The 20,858-nt window shown below is 40.8% G+C and overlaps 1 protein-coding gene across 1 annotated transcript in view; it reads right to left on the bottom strand.

Moving 5' to 3' along the window:
• Positions 1 to 20,262, bottom strand: part of SIN3B (SIN3 transcription regulator family member B) — a 40,528-nt gene extending 20,266 nt beyond the window's left edge. The window contains exons 1-10 of the mRNA XM_075280851.1: positions 20,048 to 20,262; positions 13,057 to 13,236; positions 11,910 to 12,016; positions 7,199 to 7,352; positions 6,855 to 7,103; positions 5,608 to 5,751; positions 5,371 to 5,493; positions 5,179 to 5,268; positions 3,181 to 3,299; positions 1,617 to 1,827 (exon numbers count right to left, since the gene is read on the bottom strand). Coding sequence (XP_075136952.1) covers positions 1,617 to 1,827; positions 3,181 to 3,299; positions 5,179 to 5,268; positions 5,371 to 5,493; positions 5,608 to 5,751; positions 6,855 to 7,103; positions 7,199 to 7,352; positions 11,910 to 12,016; positions 13,057 to 13,137 — 1,278 coding nt within the window. The 5' untranslated portion in view covers positions 13,138 to 13,236; positions 20,048 to 20,262. The remainder of the gene's footprint in view (positions 1 to 1,616; positions 1,828 to 3,180; positions 3,300 to 5,178; positions 5,269 to 5,370; positions 5,494 to 5,607; positions 5,752 to 6,854; positions 7,104 to 7,198; positions 7,353 to 11,909; positions 12,017 to 13,056; positions 13,237 to 20,047) is intronic.
• Positions 20,263 to 20,858: the final 596 nt, after the last annotated feature.

The following is a 20,858-nucleotide window of genomic DNA, read 5'->3' as shown; positions in this document are numbered from 1 at the left end:
ATACAGTTGTATTGCCGTCTATGGGACTTGCGATCAAGTGACCGCAGGTTCAAGCCCCCGGGGGGGAATAAAATAGTAAAAAAAAAAAAAAAAAAAGCTTTAAAAATATGAAATAAATAAAAGTTCTAAATCACCTCCTGTTTTTTTTTCAATACAAGGTGATCTAAGCAATAGATATCCCCCAAAATGGTATAACTAAAAATTACAGCTGGCCCCGCAAAAAAAACGCTCTATGCATCCCCGTACAGCTGCAGGGTCACCTGTCAATGTGGCCTTGCAGCTGTTGCAAAACTACAACTCCCATATATTAAATATTTTACCAGTTTTTGCTTCAAATTTTTTTTTCCCTATTTTCCTCCTCTAAAACCTAGGTGCGTCTTATAGTCCAGTGCGTCTTATAGTCCGAAAAATACGGTATATCTTTATAACATGGTCACCAGAGTGAGAGACTGCTCTATGCATTACACTGGTCAAAACAAAAAAATCATCAGCAAAGGTAATATGTCTGTTGTATGGAGTTTGATGTGCTGATTCCAAAAATATGCTTAGGGCGGGTTCACATCTGCGCCCGTCTCCGTTTTGCAGGTTTCCGTTTCCTGCCCAAAACTGGACAGGAGACGGAAACATGCAGTCAGTCATTTTTCAAACCCATTCAAATGAATGGGTTTGGAAAGTGTCCAGCTGTGAGCACAAAACGCTCACGGCCGGACATTGTAAAACGGAGGTTGGGCGCAGGTGTGAACCCACCCTTATTTTTGCTCTATCACATAAAGTTTCTGAGATAAAAGCATTTCTGTTATGTTATTACTAACAAAGTAATATTTCTAATAAGACTAAAAGTCACACACTTATTTTCTGCTCATATTTTGGTGTCTATTTTGCATGTGAAATTATTTTGGTTCAATAAAAACTGTTTTGTAAGGTCAGGCAATTTTTCTGATATACCTTATAATAATGCTGCTGCTCCCTAGAAACTGTACGTGCTACAGATAAACTATATACATTTTTGAAATCAGGACAAAAAGCTGATTCAGAAAAGTACAAAGACACTTGTGATGATTAAAAAAAATATATATTTTTTTGTAGACCTGTGTTAACGCGAGTTTCTCAGACACCCCCCACCTCTCAGAAGGATCAGGGCTGATAATGTTGGCACTGTGTTCATGTTGTCAGTGCCATTACATGGAGTTCTCATTACACTTGTTCAGGCTGCAGCTGAGCCTTAGAAGTGTCTTTTCCAATGCAGCTGAAGCCTCAGAAACAAGAGTGGAAAGGGAAGACAGAGACTGATAATCAAAATGAACTGATGTAAATGTTATTAGCGGGGCTGCAGAGTTGGCATGGGGAAAAAGTTACTGACTCAAATGCATATTGTATAATTAGATTAGATGTATAGTTTGCCATAATTTTACTCTCACAGGAATTCAACCACTAGCTTTTTAATTCAAAAAGGATCTTTACGGCTTATGACAGACCATGGCGGCAAAGTAATTTATGAGGGGGTCACCAGGTATACCGACTAAAATTTGCCATGTATGGCCAAGTGTTCACTTTTTGACTAAAGATGCTTTAATACTTAGAGCCTTAATATTTTTACTAAAACACATTATGCACACCTCTTTGCAGACAGCAGTCCTACCACTGCATTTAGGCTGCTGATAGGTCTTAGGAAGTGCTCGGTAGCTGGAACCAATGCGTTTACAAGAGGCGTAGTCAATTTCTCGCCCTATTCCTTCATTAGAACGGTCATTGGTCACTGGAGAGGCAAAGGAGAGTTCCTTGACACCCAAGAAAGATTTAAACTGAGCGAAAAGTTCTGGAAATTTCCTGTGGGAAGAAAAACAATATATAAAAAAAAAAAAAAAAAAAAAAAAAAATTGAAAGAAATTTTCACTCTCACTGTATTTAATACATCACCATTCTCATCATTACTACTATTTCTGTATATACAGGACAATCCAAAATATAAGTATAATACTTCTGCATTCATGTACCACTGGAAAATAAGATACAGCTTTTAAAGGGGCATCTTCAAAATCTCTCACACACACATTTCAAATTCTGTTTTCAACGTCCCACAAAAGGACTTGAACCTGGGTTCGCTTTATCCCCCATACAATGCACTGTAATACTTCTGCATTGCACACTGTAGATTAGCTATATGTTATACAAAAATGACTGATGACTGGCCTCTGGCTGCCTCCTGATCTTATATGTAGGGAAATTGAGGGGTTGAAATGAGAGGAGGAGGTTAAACAGCAGAAGCTGGAGAATTTTTAAAACTCCTGCAGCTAGTAAGGGATCCAAAGTGTAATAAAGCCAGAAACCAGACAACATACAGCACTCAAAGATCCTATTCCTGCTACAGCTCTGTGCCTTACCATTATGTGTTCACTATACCCTCAGCGCAACTTAAAGGGGTCATCCGAGATAAAAGCTATTTCTTGTTTTGCCCGTTCCACTGGGAAGTAGAACCGGTACATATCAGAATTTGGTAGTGGTGCTCTCCCGGAGCAGCTTATCAGCATGGGTGTCAGACTCTAGTAGTATGGCAGATGTCAGGAAGGGGTTAAAAAGGAGCTGTTCAGTTTCAGACCAACATTAACAAACAAATGACATTGTTTGTATAATGAAAACTTGTTTTCAAAAATACATTCTGTATCAATTCCTCAGGGTTTTCGAGATCTCTGCTAGCTATTATTCATTCTTCTCCCTTCCAGTGGAGAAAAATCACTCTAAGATCGTGTGATATACAGCCCATCGTCAAGTGATGAAAACACAGATGCACAGCTCTATCGTTACAGCTCAGTTATTAGACATCAGTCTTGTAACAAGCTGTGCACTTGTGTGTTCATCACATGGCCATGGACTATATATCACATGACCATGGAGTGAGTTTTATCCCCTGGAGGTAAAGAAACAAAATGAGAGCATGCAGACTTTGAAAACTGTAAGGAATTGATACAAAAAAGTATACTGGAAAATTGTATAACTTTTTATTATACAAAAAATAATATTTGTGTCTCAATGTAAATCTTTGAGAATGCTTTAAAACCCAGATAGAAAAAAGTCATTTTGGGACATTCTGCTTACATCATCATTACAAATGCAAAAAGATGAAACGAAACAATACATGTATGTAACATTATCTTTTTTATAGTTTAGTGTTTCTAAACTAACCCCAAGAATGGCGTAACAAGTTGTAAAAGCTCAGTCCCAGATACTAGTTCCTGGTTGAAAAGTGCAATGCAGCGCAGAAAATTTTCATAAACTTCCTGGCTCTTCAAAACTCGACGAACCTAAAAGAAAAAAAAAAAAAAAAAAAAAAAGGAAAATTTATACATTCTATAGAGAATAAGATTAACCAGAAAGTGTCATGTGTGATAAATAGCTTCAGAATACTTTGCGGACCACTAAGGACAATGTATAAATCCGAAAATGGGCAATTGTTTAAATCAAGTTTCTATGTTGAACATACTTTTAAGAAACTGATTTAAATTTTCCATATTAATATTTACATTTCAGCGACAAGACAGTCTACTGTGAGTTTCAGTGGCAAGAGTAAAAACAGCAGGATTACTTAACAATATCAAGTTTAACATGTTCATTAATCAAAATGTTATCTTATTATACCTTCCCTTTAAAGACAGTCTACCACCTATCTCAAGCATATTCAGTGGCCTCCACCACATATCTGTTGTGCTCCATACACTATAGTACTGGTCCCACGAACCTGCAGTCCCACTCCCATTCACTTGCGTATATGGCTGGAAGCTGCCCTACTCCTATTCATTACATGGCTTCCAGAGCAAGCATCAGTTGACTGGTTTGGGTGACATACCCCAAATGACCTAATACTGATGATCTATCTTGTAGATACGTAATCAGAGTCATTTACATTCAGATCCTGAAAACTCCTTTGCACCCCCTGGAAGTCCTAAAAGTCCAGCAACCGCATATCCCAACTCAGATTTAAAGGGATCCTATCATTTAAACTAAATTTTTTCTGCCTATCACGTAGGAATAGCCTTAAGAAAAGCTATACTTCTCCTATCTTTAGTTTTCTCCGGGTCGCCGTTCGGTCAAAATCCCGTTTTACGCCGGTATGCAATGGAGTTCTCTTGCAGCACTGGGGGTGTCCCCAATGCTCAGAGAGAACTCTTCAGCGTCGCCTTCCTCTTCTTCAGGAACGGGTCTTCTTCCGGGGGTTGGCTTCAAACTTCTAGGCCTCGGGCAAAGCCGACTATGCATGCGCAGTCGGCTTTGCCCTAGGCCTAGAAGTTTGAAGCCAACCCCCTGAAGACGACCGAGGCGGCGCTGGAGAGTTCTCTCTGAGCATTGGGGACGGCCTCAGTGCTGTTGGAGCGCTGGGGCCCGCCCCCAGTGCTGCGAGAGAACTCATTTGCATACCGGAGAAAAACGGGATTTTAACCGAACGGCGGCCCGGAGAAGACATCTAAAGGTAGGAGAAGAATAGCCTTTTTTTAAGGCTATTCCTACGTGATAGGCAGAAAAAAAAATTGAGTTTAAATGATAGGATCCCTTTAAATCACATCAAGCATAAATGGTTTGTATTAAGACTCAACAGTGCAGAACTGAATACTCCTGGGATGTTCAGCCATCTCCCTCAGATAGCTTCAAATTTAGTCAGGGCATTTCAGTTGAATAATCACATTCATCCTGAATATATTTCCTGCCACTTTGGTTTTTAAGAGATTAGTAATGGCCCTATGGTTTTGTGCCTTGGAGGTCCCAGCTTCTGTCAAAAGTCTTGCCTTACCATTATCTGTCCATTTAACAGTTAACCTGATATGCTTTATAGAACCTTTACAATAAGCTTGCAGTTTAGCCAATCAAGTGCTTCTAATATAATAATAATAAAAAATATTTTTTATTTAAAACACGGTGCTTTATAATTGGGAAGAGTGTACAAGTAAAACAAGTAACCAAAAGAAATGATAGAAAATGATAGAGGTCCATGGTCTATCAATCCATTGTTACTGCGAGATGGAGAGAGACATTCTGTAAGTGCTACAGTAATCATTAGGCAAGTGTTAGAAAGGCCGCTGGCTGCCTCTCCATTGCAAAGCAACAATACGTTTGTACCACATGACCCAGATATAACAGAAATAAAAGTGCAGTAGTCATCTTCAAAATTAATATAATGTTTCTACTTGCCTTGTTGAAGAAAGAAAACTCCTGCAGTGTACCATACTTGCCCACACTTGCCACTGATTGGTCTTTGGACTTTCGCATCTTCATCTTTTTCTGATGAAAGACAAGTATAGAACCATTTTCAAGAGAAAAAGAACATCAAAACAATCATTGATAATATAATAACCCAAAAATATTGTAATATCACCATTTTACCTTGGAAGGACAAGACATAGGGCGTAAAAGGAGAGATCTGGAGCGTTTTCTACTTTCTAGGTTACGTTGGTACTCAAGTTTCCTGCTGGCACTACCAAGATCGCAAGCTCCATTTCCAGTAAACTATTTAAAAAAAAAAAAAAAAAAAAAACCATAGATGAATTAAAAAAAAAATAAAGTGACAATTATCTGCATTTCAAAAGAAGAAGAAAAAAAAAAAGTGACTATACAGCTTACCAAGGACCGCTTTGCCTCTGGAAGGAACTGACCAAACTCAGAGAGCAAATCCTCCTGTCCACGGAACAGATTGGCTACTTCTGTAAACACCTCTTCCTCCGACATGCCACGAAATGGACGGCTTTTTGGATTTAACTGATCCTTCTAATGTAAAAAAGTAACACTGTATTTTTTTGCTAAAATACTGTATTTCATTTAAGTCATATAACTGTAGGACATTTTTCTGCTCTGCTGTTCTACCAAAGTATTGTTACTAGTAGTCACAGTACACATCCATAGATGAGTATTATCAGGAGGGGAGGGGGCGTTCCTCCCAGCTCACACAGCACAGCGCAATAGGTGCTGCTTTGAAGAAGGACGTACCTAACTGACTGTCAGGAACGCCCTTCTGACTGTAAAGAGCTACAGTACCGGGACCGATAGCTCTTTACCTGGGGCACAGATCGGGAAAGCCGACAGTGCACTGAATTCAGCACACTGTCAGCTTTCCAGCAGTATATAGAACTGCCTGTGCCCCAAACCATGAAAGGTCCTCTTGAAGCAATATGTATTAGAAAGTCCTCATTTATTTATTTCTCTTTATTACATCAAACCAAAAGTCCTAATAAACAACTTGCTGATCACTTTACAATATTAAAGGGGAACTGGTCAGGTGAATTTTCTACTAAACGCAAAACAAAAAATGGCATTAAAATATATAATTTATTGATATGAATTCAAATGTAAATAACCCATGTGATAAAGAGCTATAGAGCATATCATAAATTACACCACCTGAGTAAGAGCAGATAGTGTCCCTAGTCCAAAATAAAATATCCAAGGATCACCTACTTCTTGTACATAGGACTAGAGTTGTAAATGTAACAACAATTTACGATCCTAAATTTATATCAGGTAGGTGTAAAAAAAACAACTACCTGATCAGAGTACCCATGCCTGCCATCCGGGCACGGGGAACGGTGGTTTTCACCATCACTACCATTGATAGGACAGTTATGCTATTAGGCATGCAGCAAGGGAGGACTGCTATACTTTATCACTAGTTTTGGATTTACTAATTAAATATTTTGGATTCCTGCAGAGTTTTGTTCAGGTGAATTTTCTACTCTAAACTGGCCCCCAGTAGAAAATGACAAATCTTTGAGCAAAAAATAAGCACTTCTAAGGCTTTATTAACAGTACAATTAAAAAGTTCTAGCTTTTAGAATGTCTCAATGCAACAAACCTAAAAAGGATTTGTTTCTTACCTGGTAAGTATGGAGGATTTCCAAGAACGATCTATAGATTTCAGGGCGGTCAAGGAATCGGGTTTTTATTTTATTAACATAACTGATGGCATTATGAAATTCCAGAGAGTCTGATTCTGGAGGGGCTGCTGTCTTTTCCTTCTCCTGTTGGCGGGCCTCTTCCATCACATCGCTATGGGAATTTTCAGGCCCAGGAGGAACTACTATGCGACTGCTGGGCATGCTGCTTGTTGCAGCATCTGCAGATACCTGTGGTAGAAGAAAGTAATTTTTTCATTGTATTTAAAAACGGGACAGTAAAAATATGTAAACAAAAAAACAAACAAACAACGATTCTGACTTACAGGGCTGGACAATGAGGTCTGAACAACAACTTTGCCATTTTTAGGAAGCTCAATTTTATAGCCAAGAGGCAGAAAGGCATTAAAGCCCAACATCAAATCTGGATGTTCATGAAAAAGCTGCGAAACACGGCGTATTACACCTGGAGTGTCAATGCTGCACAAAAATAGAAGGAAAACAGATTTTTAAAAAAGAAAAGAAAAAAAATTAGAAATTTAATTTTATATATATATATATATTTCAGAGTGTTACAGAAGCATGATAATACAAATACAGGATAATAAACAGTAATATATTACAGAAGGAGACACATAAGCTTAGAAGAGGGAAGGAAGGAAGGAGGGAAGGAAGGAGGGAAGGAAGGAGGGAAGGAAGGAGGGAAGGAGGGAAGGAGGGAAGGAGGGAAGGAGGGAAGGAGGGAAGGAGGGAAGGAGGGAAGGAGGGAAGGAGGGAAGGAGGGAAGGAGGGAAGGAGGGAAGGAGGGAAGGAGGGAAGGAGGGAAGGAGGGAAGGAGGGAAGGAGGGAAGGAGGGAAGGAAGGAAGGAGGGAAGGAAGGAAGGAGGGAAGGAAGGAAGGAAGGAAGGAAGGAAGGAAGGAAGGAAGGAAGGAAGGAAGGAAGGAAGGAAGGAAGGAAGGAAGGAAGGACTTCAGGATCATTTAGCTCTCTCTACTCGCTTGGTCTGATGTAGATTATACAGCCTGATCGTGGTTGGAAGGAAGGACCTGCGATAGCACTCCTTCTCACACTTGGGGTGAAGCAGATGGTCACTCACAGTACTGTTAAGTGCCGTCAAGGTCTCATACATGGAGTGGGATTTATTCTCTCGCATGGAGGTCACCACGGACAGTATCCTTCTGTCACCCACCACCTGTGCTGGGTCCAGGAGGCTCCTCAGGACAGAGCTGGCCCTTCTGATCAGCCTGTCAAGTCTATTTCTGTCCCTGGTTGATACTGCTCCCCTAGCAGGCCACACCGAAAAAGATGGCTGAAGCAACCACAGAGTTGAAAAAGGCCCTAGGAAGTGGCCCCTGGACTCCAAAGGCCTTCAGCCTTCTGAGCAGGTAGAGTCTGCTGTGGCCCTTTCTGTGCAGGGCATCCATGTGCTTAGCCCAGTCCAGATCATTATTGAGGAGCACACCCAGATACTTATAGGTCCTGACTATCTCAATGCATGTCCCTTGGATCTCCACCGGGATGGGAGGCCTTCTCCGTTTACTAAAGTCCACCACCATCTCCGTGGTCTTCCCAGCATTAATCCTGAGCTGGTTCTGCTGGCACCATTCAACAAAATCCTGGTTTAAGCCTCTGTATTCCCTATCGTCACCAGTGATAAGGCCTACTATAGCAGAGTCATCGGAGTACTTCTGTAAGTAACAGCTGGATGAGTTGTGCTTAAAGTCAGCAGTGTACAGTGTGAAGAGAAATGGAGCAAGAACTGTACCTTGTAGTGCCCCCGTACTACAGATCATAGTGTCCGATACATGGTCCCTGGCTCTCACATACTGAGATTGTTTTTTGAGGAAGTCTACAGTCATGGCCAAAAGTTTTGAGAATGATACAAATATTAATTTTTACAAAGTCTACTGCTTCAGTTTTTCTAATGGCAATTTGCATATACTCCAGAATGTTATAAAGAGTGATCAGCTTAACAGCAATTACTTGCAAAGTCAATATTTGCCTAGAAAATGAACTTTATCCCCCAAAACACATTTCAACATCATTGCAGCCCTCCCTTAAAAGGACCAGCTAACATCGTTTCAGTGATTGCTCCATTAACACAGGTGTGGGTGTTGATGAGGACAGGGCTGGAGATCAATCTGTCATGATTAAGTAAGAATGACACCACTGGACACTTTAAAAGGAGGCTGGTGCTTGGCATCATTGTTTCTCTTCTGTTAACCATGGTTATCTCTAAAGAAACATGTGCAGTCATAATTGCACTGCACAAAAATGGCCTAACAGGGAAGAGTATCTCAGCTAGAAAGATTGCACCTCAGCCAACAATCTATCACATCATCAAGAACTTCAAGGAGAGAGGTTCCATTGTTGGCAAAAAGGCTCCAGGGCGTCCAAGAAAGACCAGCAAGCGCCAGGATGTCTCTTAAAAGTGTTTCAGCTGTGGGATCGGGCTATCAGCAGTGCAGAGCTTGCTCAGGAATGGCAGCAGGCAGGTGTGAGTGCATCTGCACGCACTGTGAGGCAGAGACTCTTGGAGCAAGGCCTGGTCTCAAGGAGGGCAGCAAAGAAGCCACTTCTCTCCAGAAAAAAAACATCAGGGACAGAATGATATTCTGCAAAAGGTACAGGGAGTGGACTGCTGAGGACTGGGGTAAAGTCATTTTTTCTGATGAATTGTTTGGGACATCTGGAAAACAGCTTATTCGAAGAAGACGAGGTGAGCGCTACCACCAGTCTTGTCTCATGCCAACTGTAAAGCATCCTGAAACCATTCATGTGTGGGGTTGCTTCTCAGCCAAGGGAATCGGCTCTCTCACAGTCTTGCCTAAAAACACAACCATGAATAAAGAATGGTACCAGAATGTCCTCCAAGATCAACTTCTCCCAACCGTCTAAGAGCAGTTTGGCGATCAACAATGCCTTTTCCAGCATGATGGAGCACCTTGCCATAAAGCAAAGGTGATAACTAAATGGCTTAGGGAACAAAACATAGAGATTTTGGGTCCATGGCCTGGAAACTCCCCAGATCTTAATCCCATTGAGAACTTGTGGCCAATCATCAAGAGACGGGTGGACAAACAAAAACCTACAAATTCTGACAAAATGCAAGCATTGATTGTGCAAGAATGGACTGCTATCAGTCAGGATTTGGTCCAGAAGTTGATTGAGAGCATGCCAGGGAGAATTGCAGAGGTCCTGAAGAAGAAGGGTCAACACTGCAAATATTGACTTGCTGCATTAACTCATTCTAACTGTCAATATAAGCTTTTGTTACTCATAATATGATTGCAATTCTATTTCTGTATGTGATAAAAACATCTGACAAACACACATAAAAACCAGAGGCCAGCAGATCATGTGGAAATATAATATTTGTGTCATTCTCAAAACTTTTGGCCATGACTGTACACCGCCATTTAATATGAGCATGACTGGTTCTTCTATATTTAATCAATCCAGGAACTCTCTGATAAGTTCAAGTTCAGGTTTCTATAGTCATAGCATGCCAAACCAGCCTGGATCGGACGATAGTCTGAGACGCATGCGCAAATAGACATAGCCCGCCGGCCGCCAACTCAGACGGGCGAACATGTCAGTGCGCATGAGTAATGACACCAGACCTCACAGTGAGTACAAAGCTGAAACAGCACGCACGCGCTTTTCCATTATATGTTGGAGCACAACGCCACTAAGGTAATACACAACATTGACTGTAACTTTGTATTGAAGGTAAGAGAGAAACTATTTATCAAACAATCCAAAGGATATCGGAACCTTGAGGGATTTGGTCTGCTCAGCTATGCATATATAATTGGTTTGCTCATTTATGTCATTTTCGGTCTGCTCTTCTATGCATATATATTGGGTATGCTTATCTATACATATATACTTGGTCCATATAAATTTGGGCTAAATAGCCCTAGACTCACGATAATAGAAAATAGACGTATATGTAGCAGTGTACTATGAGCACAGTGTGTTATGAATAATGTGGTAAAAATGCCCTGTAAATATGGCGGTGTATTTTGAAATACAGGATTAGTAGTAGCAATGGGACTTCTTTGTAAATATACATATTTTTAGTTTTTATATTTATACAGTGTGATTTATAGTACATGGTCATGTGATTTACGGTCCATGGTCATGTGATGAGCACACAGGTGCCGCTCGTTATAGTTACAGCACAGTAATCAGACATCTGCCTGGTAATCAGCTGTGCACCTGTGTACTCATCACATGACCATGGACCGTAAATCACATGACCATGGTCAGAGTTTTATCCACTAGAAGTAACAGAATGAATGACAGAAAGCTGAAATCTAGAAAACCGTGAGGAATTGATACAGAAAGTATATTGGAAAATTGTACAACTTTTTATTGTACATTTGTTTGTCAATATTAGTTTGAAAGTGGCCAACCCCTTTAGGAGAGGTTTACTATGGAATCCACTTCCCATTGTTTTCAATGAACGTGGAAAAATGAAGCGTCCTACTCGATCGTTCTGTGGATTTCATAGCTAATCAGCTGCGGGGTCCGAGGCTCAAGATTCCCTCCTGATTAGGCCCATTCATCCAGGCTAATCAGAAGCAGGATGCCATGATGGAATGCTGATGCACTGCATCGGCATCCCATCGTGGGTAGACTGTGGAGAAAATGAAGAGGAATTGCTCTTCATTTTCCGCTGTGTGAACATACCCTTAAACTACCAAGCCAAAGCACTTGAAGGAATAATCGATAACCAACACTTGCATAAAACTTCCTTTTACTGACTAAACAACACATCAAACAATAGATGGCAATAAGAAAGAGTTTACACCAAGTCTCCACACCATTGATGCGTTGCTGACCCAACCAGTTCCTTAGTCAGTCACTATAACTATTGACCCAGCGCGCTTATTCAAGAAATGGGTCCCTCGTGCAGGTCTGCGTTAAGTTCATTAATGTTCCTTTCAATAAATAAGTAAAATATATTTAACGGAATTAACCCACAAAATATAAGACCCTGTTTTACCCCCTTACTGTAATGTTCTTACCTCTGAGACTTAAATTCCTTCATAATTTCTAGGAATCCATTATATGTAGCTGGATCACTGCCAAATCGGATTTTCACCTGATCCAAATATGATAAAGCATCTTCCACCTAAAAAAGACATAAGTTGGTGAATTTATTAAATCAAGCGCAACAGTATTATTACAATTATTAACAGACTCACTTGATTGAGATTCACTTATCTCAGCAAGACTACCAGCATAATAGTGCCAATCTTTTGGTCCTCTGGGAAATAAGGATTGGCAGAAGTGTCTGGTAACAGTTTATGGATAACACTAGGTTCACACCAGCGTTCTTTTTTCCGTCTTCTGCATGCCAGAAGACGGAAAGCACAGACCGGGTCCGGCCGTGAGCGGCGGTGAGCGTTTTAGACTCTCCGCTGCGAAACCGGATTTTTTTATCCGGACACAGAGTACTGCATGTCCGACTCTGTGTCCGGATTATAAAACCCGGTTTCGCGGCGGAGAGCATAAAACGCTCACCGCCGCTCACGGCCGGACATCTCTCTCACCCATTCAAATGAATGGGTGAGAGAGCCTCCTGCAGGTTTCCGTCTCCTGCCTCTGTTTTATGCAGGAAACGGAAACCTGCAGTACGGAGTTCACAACGCAGATGTGAACGAGCCCTTATTCTCTGTTTAAACAGTTATGCATGCAATGCCAATTTGGAGGAGATGGTTGCCAGCTAAAAGCCATACTTTAGGTATGGCCAGCTTTAGAAATTGCCAGCAAAGCTCAAAGCTAGCTGCCTGAATAACTACGAAGGTAAAGTAACAACTAGAAATATAAATGGTTTTCATGCAACACTTTATTGTAGACTGGAACCATACATTCTTTTTTTCATGCAGTAGATTGAATCAAAACCTGGAGTAGATTCAAAAGAAATGGGGACTTTAAGGACTTCACTTCTCTCTTCTGTAGGATCCACTTTTAGCTTTAGTTCAAAAAACTGTATGTGCTTATACAGGCATCTATCAGTATAGTGTGACAAACATCAAGGACATATGTTTGTCAGCACATCAACAAAGCATGCATAATCAAATGTCATGTGAACAAAGTCTTCTGACTTTTTATAGCAGCAGCCTCAATACATCGACTGCATACATAACTCACAATGTATCATCTACTTACATGTACAGGAAGCTTCTCCTGTGACTTGCACCAGCTGTTTGAGCTTGGCTTACAGCTACTACCTCCACTGCTACTTGCCATTTCTGGTTCCCAAATCAATTCTGGTCAGTGGGAGAAAAAGTGTTGTCCAAAATAGACCCACAGAGCAGCTGGAATGCTCAGATATCAGAGTGCATGATACTAGAGAAAATAAGAGAACATTTTGTTAGTGAAACCTTATTTGTGCATTAAGTCAGGATTCAAACAATAGAAAGTATTAACCGCTTCACACTGGTGGCAATTTACGATTCTGACTCCACACCTTCCAAACCCCATAACCTTTATAATTTTCTGTTCACAGAGACATATGAGGGCTTAATGTGTAAAGGTCAAATTGTTCTTCATAATGGTACCATTTATTATTCTGTACAATGTAGAGGGAAGCTGGAAAAAAAATTACAATGGGGTGAAACTAGAGGAAAAGTGTATTTGTGTGACTGTTACGGGCTTCATTTTTACCGCGTTCACTGTGCACTAAAAATGACATGTCATCTGTATTCTATGTTTAGGTACAATTCCAGGGATACTACATTAAAGGGGTATTCCCACGTCGCATACTCACCAGTCTTCGTTACTGTAAAATCTTCTGTCTTCCTGCTTTGTTGCGTCATTGGTGAGCGGGGTTACACCTACAAAGCCAGCGGCGAGATGCCGCTGGCCCTGCGTGCACACTCATAGATGGTGAGACCAGTCTAGCCTTCACAATGCCAATACAGACCCGGCATCCGCCTCTCTCTATTACAGTGGATGCCGGGTCTGTATTGGCATTGTGAAGGCTAGACTGGTCTCACCATCTATGAGTGTGCACGCAGGGCCAGCGGCATCTCGCCGCTGGCTTTGCATATGTGAATACAGACCCGGCATCCGCTGTAATAGAGAGGCGGATGCCGGGGACGGTTAGACGCCGGCATAGATGTCAGCAACATCGCTATGCTTCTGCCCTGCATGAAGCCAGCAGCGGTAGGAGCGATGCTGTTACTCCGCTCCGGAGCATGCTGCCGCTGCTGGCTTCATGCAGGGCAGGAGCATAGCGATGTTGCAAGCATCTGTGCCGGCGTCTAACCGTCCCCGGCATCCGCCTCTCTATTACAGCGGATGCCAGGTCTGTATTGGCGGCCCCTTCCCCCCCCCCCCCCAAAGGGTAAACTCCCCCCCCTCCAGACTCGCTCCCGTGCACTTAGCCCCTCCTCCTCCCCCCCCCCTCAGAGCAGCAGATACATCACTTGACTTATGACCAGATAAGTCAAGGGATGTGAAAAAAAAAAGTGAATAAAGTAAGATAGTGGACAAACAAAGCAGTTTTGCTGAAGCAATGTATTTAGGAAAAGTCTTACATCCACATTAACAAGCAGTATAGATAGGATCCTTGTGATGGGACAACCCCTTTAATATAGTTTTATATTCCTTTGACAAGCCTGTGAGCCTACATAAGGCTTTGCTATGGAGCTACATGCTGCTCCTACTTCTGGTGTGATGACCTGGGGAGCCAACACATACAACAGTCAGTCAACCAGTAGTAGTGATACAAGGAACACTAACAGCTCAGCAATATGTGCAGGACATCCTACAATCACGTGTTGCCTCTCATGGCAAGGCTTCCAATTGGCATATATTATGCAATATGTAGCAAGAGTTATCCAAGAATGCTTCTGCTAGTCTGCTATTGTTCCTTGGCCTTCCTGGTCATCAGATTTATTGCCAATCAAGTAATTATGGGATCAGCTTTGCCAACCACAAAGTGTGCAGGATCTACAGTTCCAGATGCCTCCATGCCCAATAGTTTCACATATTGTATCCAGGCTAGAGGTGTACTGAAGACTTTCATTTGTACAGTTTCTCTTTCACTGTAATATTTTAAATGCTTACATATATCATTACATTCACACAGAATATTTTAGCCAACTTCATCAACTTCTATTGGTATTTATTTATTTTTGTCAAGGAGCGAGACAGACAAATTATAAAAGTGTGGTAAAAAGCTAAAAGTAGGTTTCCCATTCCCCATTAACAGCACCACTCTTGTCCCTATTGCAGATCAGCACAATTCAAATGGATACCAGAAACTGCCCATGAACCAGAACAGCGATTTCTAGGGGTTAAAAAGTAAACTTAGTAAACTTAAAGTTTATATTGTATATCCCTAGACTGATTAGTGACAAGGCATTGCTTACTACGCTTAACAAATGAGATGTGAAAACGCAGGGCAAATGCCATTACCTACTCATGCTAGTAGAAAGTAAGAATTTTCAATTGGTTCTACGTGATCAATGTTGGAAATGTTTTGCACCTTGAAAGTTATAACATTATACGTAGAAATATGGTGTTATGAAACTACATTACAATGGGTTTTCTCAATTGCTGTGGATCCCTGGATTAATGAGCAACCTCCATGACCTACAAGTGACCACAACCAAGTATAGATCAATTGGCAAAAGTTTATCGATGATTATACATGTATGTAAAACAGTGGGAAACATATTTTATACAAAGTCTCCCTTTAGGCTAAGGCGGTTCTTTACGCAGCGCTTTCAACAGCGCTTTCGACTTTCTGTTACAATTATATCTATGGGAAAGCCGCCGGCGTTTCCGTAGATATAATTGACATGCTGCGATTTGCAAATTGCAGCATGTCTGCACTGCGTTTTTTTGCGCAAAGTGGGCATGGGATTCGCATGAATCCCATCCCCTTTGCTTGCACTGTAAAACGCTGCGATTTTTCCTGCAGCGTCTCAGCTGCGGGAAAATTACAGCGTTTACGTTTCATAGAGCCCTGGCCTTAATGTTAGTGGACCTTGAGTAGGGGAAATTAAATATTATCCGGCATCAAATCAAGCCCAAGTACTTTGAGAAAACATGGTTTAGAGCATCAGCAGTCTCCAATCAACAAAGATCATTGTATATTAATATTCTATACATAAAGAAGATCCTCAGCTCACATGAAAATTATTTATCTGAAGGCTGCACAAAAACAGTCCTTCACAATGGCTCCATTTTGGAAACACGTATCAAAAAAGATCTACTTATTCCGTATTTTCACTAAATCTTAATCAAGCACTATGGCTTCACAGTTTTATGTTCTAGTTAAAAATAAAACAAACAAACAAAAAAAAACCAATAAGGCAGATTTAGTAATCTTAACTAATTTTTAGACAACATAAAGCAAAATGACAAGCACAACCCGGTTACCTATCTTCAGATGAGCATAAAGTATACATGGACTCACTGAAGCAATTTCCTGTTTTAAGTCCCTAGTGGGGCTAAAGAAGAAAAAAAAAAAAAAAAAGGAAATTGTATACCGTATATACTCGAGTATAAGCCAACACAAATATAAGGCGAGGCCCCTAATTTTACCACAAAAAAACTGGGAAAACTTATTGACTCGAGTGTAAGGCATGCAGCAGCTACTGGAAAATTTCCTAAAATTAAAATGGCCGCAGTTTTTGGGTGCAGTAGTTGCTGGATGCTGGGGAAGGGCTGTTTTGGTTGTCTGTCTGCCCCTTCCCTGAGTTTGAGGACTGGGTTTTTTTCCTCCACTTGGAATTCAGCCTGGAATATAGGGTATCTGCAGTGCTCCTATCAACACCTTCCCAATGGAACAGGAGCACTGCAGATACCTTATATTCAGTAGGGTCACTGTCAGACACAGGGATACCTAATGTGTATGTGTTTCACAGTCATTTTCTACTTTTATATGTATTCTAGGGAAAGGAGGGATTTATAACATTCATTTTATCTTTTTATTATAAGCTTCTTTTTTCCCCCACTATTCTATGGGAGATTCTATACATTACTATTGTGGCTGGTCATAGAGGTACCCCCCCCCCCCTTCCCCGAAAGGAAAAAAAAAAAAAAAAACCATTTTTTTTTGCTTGACTTGAGTAGAAGCCGAGGGGAGCTTTTTCACCACAAAAACGGTGCTGAAAAACTCGAGTAGTATATATGGATATATATATGGATATATATATGTATATATATATATGGCAATTCAAATCACCCACCCTCACTTTTCTGTAGATCATACCTACAAATAATAATAAAAAAAAAATGTTTATTTTTACTGATTTACTGATGACCTATCCTCATTGGGAATCAATACCCAGGACCCTGCTGATCAGCCTTTTCACATCGCACGTTGTCTTTTTCATAGCTGTGGTGTCATTAGGCTAAACCACCAACTCTTACTCCTGTTTTTTCTACAGACCAACTCCCAATACCTGCTCCTTCCTACATGGATGACAGTCAAGGTCAAACAGAAGAAGTAAAGCTCCTCTAGTTCATGAAAAAACCTATTGATTGCATATTTATTTTAATAATCATTAATGTTCAATAATCAAATTCTAAAACTAATTATACAATATTAAAAAAACTGTGTAATACAATTAAAAATAACTAATTTTATTTTGAAGTCAGAGTTGGGACTACTTTTCCAACACCAATTCACCCAGACCTTCCCCAATTCAAAGCCCTGTTCATAGCTGTCATGCTATGTAATAACAGCCTCATTCTCTACAGTTCTATGGGACAAGTCTGATATTATACTATACGGTTGCTATGACACAGACGGCTTATGAACAACTGATCAAAGGGGATCCCAGATGTTGGACCACCACTGATCTCTTAAGGAACGTTCTTGAGGATAGGTCATTAATTTAATATCATTAATAAAAATGAACTGCAATACAATTCCGTTAATTAGGCAATTCTAAAAATTTTACCACAGTGGCATTCACTGTAGGAGATAAATATTTTTTTACAAGTTAAACTCACTCTTTGAAAATGAAAGATTTTCCTGGGGTCATCGTATTCTGACTCCAATAATTTTTTTTAACTGCAATGTGGATGGAGATATGTCAGGGCTCTATATTTGTACTTTCTTTTGGTACCAATGCTTGGTAGGTAGTAAGACTTTTTCATCATTTTTTTATTGTTATTTTTTAGGAAAAGCAAAATAACCAAAATACTTCCAATTTGCAAATTGCAGTATTTTTTTTTTTTTTTTTACGGCATTCACCTTATGGGATTAATAAATTTATATTCCTACCATGTTTGTTTACATTATAAACTTTTTAAATAGGAAGGTGCTTTTTTTTTTTCCTTTCTTCTTTTAACTTTTTACATGTCCCACAACAGGACTTCAAGCTGGGATCTCAGATCCCCAGTGCAGTGTACTGCAATATATTTTTTTTGCTATATAAGATATAGTTTTTATTTGTAACATTTTGGAGTATGTACAACTGTTTGATCACTTTTTATTCAATTTTTTTTGTAAGGCAAAACGGTGATTTAGCCATTTTGATCTTTTTTTGTAACCCCTATGGTATTTGCAGTAAGGCAATTATATTTATCGTTAGGGCATTTTCTTACATGGGGATGTCCAATTTGTTTTTACTGATATTTATATGTGAGGTCCACTTAGGGACCAACAGAAACCTAATCTTTATTAAAAAAAAAAAAAAAAAAAAAAAAAAAAAGCGGTTTCCTAAGGAAACCGGCAGACCCCCATAGACTATAATGGCTTCCTTGTGGTTTCCGCATGAAAAATGCAGTGAGAAAAGTGCTGCTTGCAGGACTTTTCTCTCTGCATTTTTCATGCAGAGAGGGGAATGAAATAGTCTGAACGCGGATGTGAACCTGGCCTGATCTAGATAAGGGTGGGTGATCTGAATTTTATTTATTTTTGACCCTCACAGACAGCAAAACAACTGTATTGCTGTCTATGGGAGAATCATTATAACTACTGAGGTTGGCCACAGACAAGTCTCAGTAGTTATTTTAGTAATTTGTAGTTTTAGATTGTTCAGGATATTTATTTATCTTTGTTTTTTCAATTACCGTAGGCCAGAGGAGGTGAAAAGAAAAACCATACTCAACTGTCACTGGTGTTCCGGTGCCTTCCAGCGAAGGTCTGGTCCTGCAGCTCCAATGTTTTCTTGCAACTGAGGTCACTACCAAACTGTAACGTACAGGGTCTCTTTCTTAAGTGCGGATTCACCTTAACGGTCACATGCAGCGGGGACTTTAGTCAGAAGAAAAACCGGAGCAGCAGGAACAGACCATGGTGGGAGACATCAAAGCACCAGGGACAGGTGAGTAATAATAATATTTCAATCGCAGGTATAAATGCCAGTACTGCGCTGTGTAAAACAGCCCCAGGCCATATTTAAAGTGGCAATATTTATCGTAATAGTACGCTCCAGTAAGACTCAATGCCCATGACTGTGTGCTTGCTGTGTTTTTCATAGCTAGCACACTATCCCATTCATCTCTGTGGCAGTGAGCCTGGGACAACACTCAGGATACCATATACCTATACATATTGCGGACTGGACTAGATGAAGTGAATGGGTCTGTGAAGGCACAAGCCGCACACACATATCATCCATGTGTTGAGGAATCTGCATGAACAACAATCACGCAGGAGGCTTTAACAGCTGTAGAACTGTATTATTCAATGCACATTTAGTTTGGCTCCATTGTGATTGGGGTAGGAGATTTCCCATTGGCTTTCACTGGATGAGGACTAGAGCACAGAAAAAGTGCTAAAAATCGAATGAAATTCTGAAAGTGTAACCTTGGCCACAATGCAGAACACTAAACCTCTTAGAATCCAGACAATAATGTCTTTGGAGGAACAACAACGTGCCCAGGTGAGCCACTTCCAGCTATGGCCAGCAGATCAAGCACTGGATCTATGTCTCCCTTCCAGTCTAGAGGAAGATGTCAGCTGTCCGGCTGCGTACTATAGTCCAGCACTGACAGAACACTACACATCCCCATCTCCTACATGATGTTCTCCCCCATTCCCCGGACCATATTACCACCCTCAGTCTCTTGCTCTCAGCCGCCGCTGCTCGAGGTCCACCATTGTATTCTCCGTCGCTTTGTGACTGTCCTCCATCTCTACCCTCCCTGTTGTGCCTCTATCCCCTCCTATAAAGAACCCTTTCGTTACCTCATTCTCATTTCTGCCCGTTGTTATTTCTCTCGGTCTTCCCCGCCATCTTTATTAGCGGTGGCGCTGTCACCTCCGCTCTCTGTTGACACCGGGAATAGACCGTAGCCTTCCAAATTGACACAAGGTACGACGGGAAATCCGCCGCCGTCAGTGCACGTAGCGTGACGTCACGTCGCACATTCCATCGAAGGACGCACGGAGGTAGATAGAGGGCTGTAGTAGGGGCTGGCTTGTCAATTGGAAGGGAGGCGGCTTCTCCGGCGGTGTTGGAGGTACCTTCTGCTGATAGGGAAGGAAAGGGTTACTGCTCTCCATAGCAGCCAATCAGATTGCTGTATACATCATTCCTGAGCAACCTGGAAAGTGAAAAAATACACCTCTTATACAGGTACTATAACAGCCAATCACATCACCGCTTTCATTTCTCAAAGGCACTAGGAGAAATGAAAACTGTGCTGTAACTGGCTGCTAAGACGCTTCTCTTTATATCTCCATTAGTTTTTTGTTTTTTTTTTATAGCAGTTAGTGTTTTTATTTTACATTCTACATTATTCTTTTCCATAGAAGAGGCTCTGTCAGTACCAAATGCTGCATGACACATCATTTGATTGGCAATGTGCCCCCCACCATTATAATGTATAGGGACACAAAGAGACTGGACATAGCCAAAGGGGACATGGACGGTTTAGGGTCATGGCTTAAGAGAAATAAATTTGCACACTGCCAGATTTGGCCCTTTGTGTCCAAACCAGTTTGCCACTGATATGCTGATAAAAATAGAGACAGCAGAAAATGGTGTAAAATAAAA

The sequence above is a fragment of the Leptodactylus fuscus genome, chromosome 1 (genome assembly GCF_031893055.1).
Source record: "Leptodactylus fuscus isolate aLepFus1 chromosome 1, aLepFus1.hap2, whole genome shotgun sequence".
In the NCBI taxonomy this organism is placed as follows: Eukaryota; Metazoa; Chordata; class Amphibia; order Anura; family Leptodactylidae; genus Leptodactylus; species Leptodactylus fuscus.
This window is presented reverse-complemented; position numbering and strand designations above follow the sequence as displayed.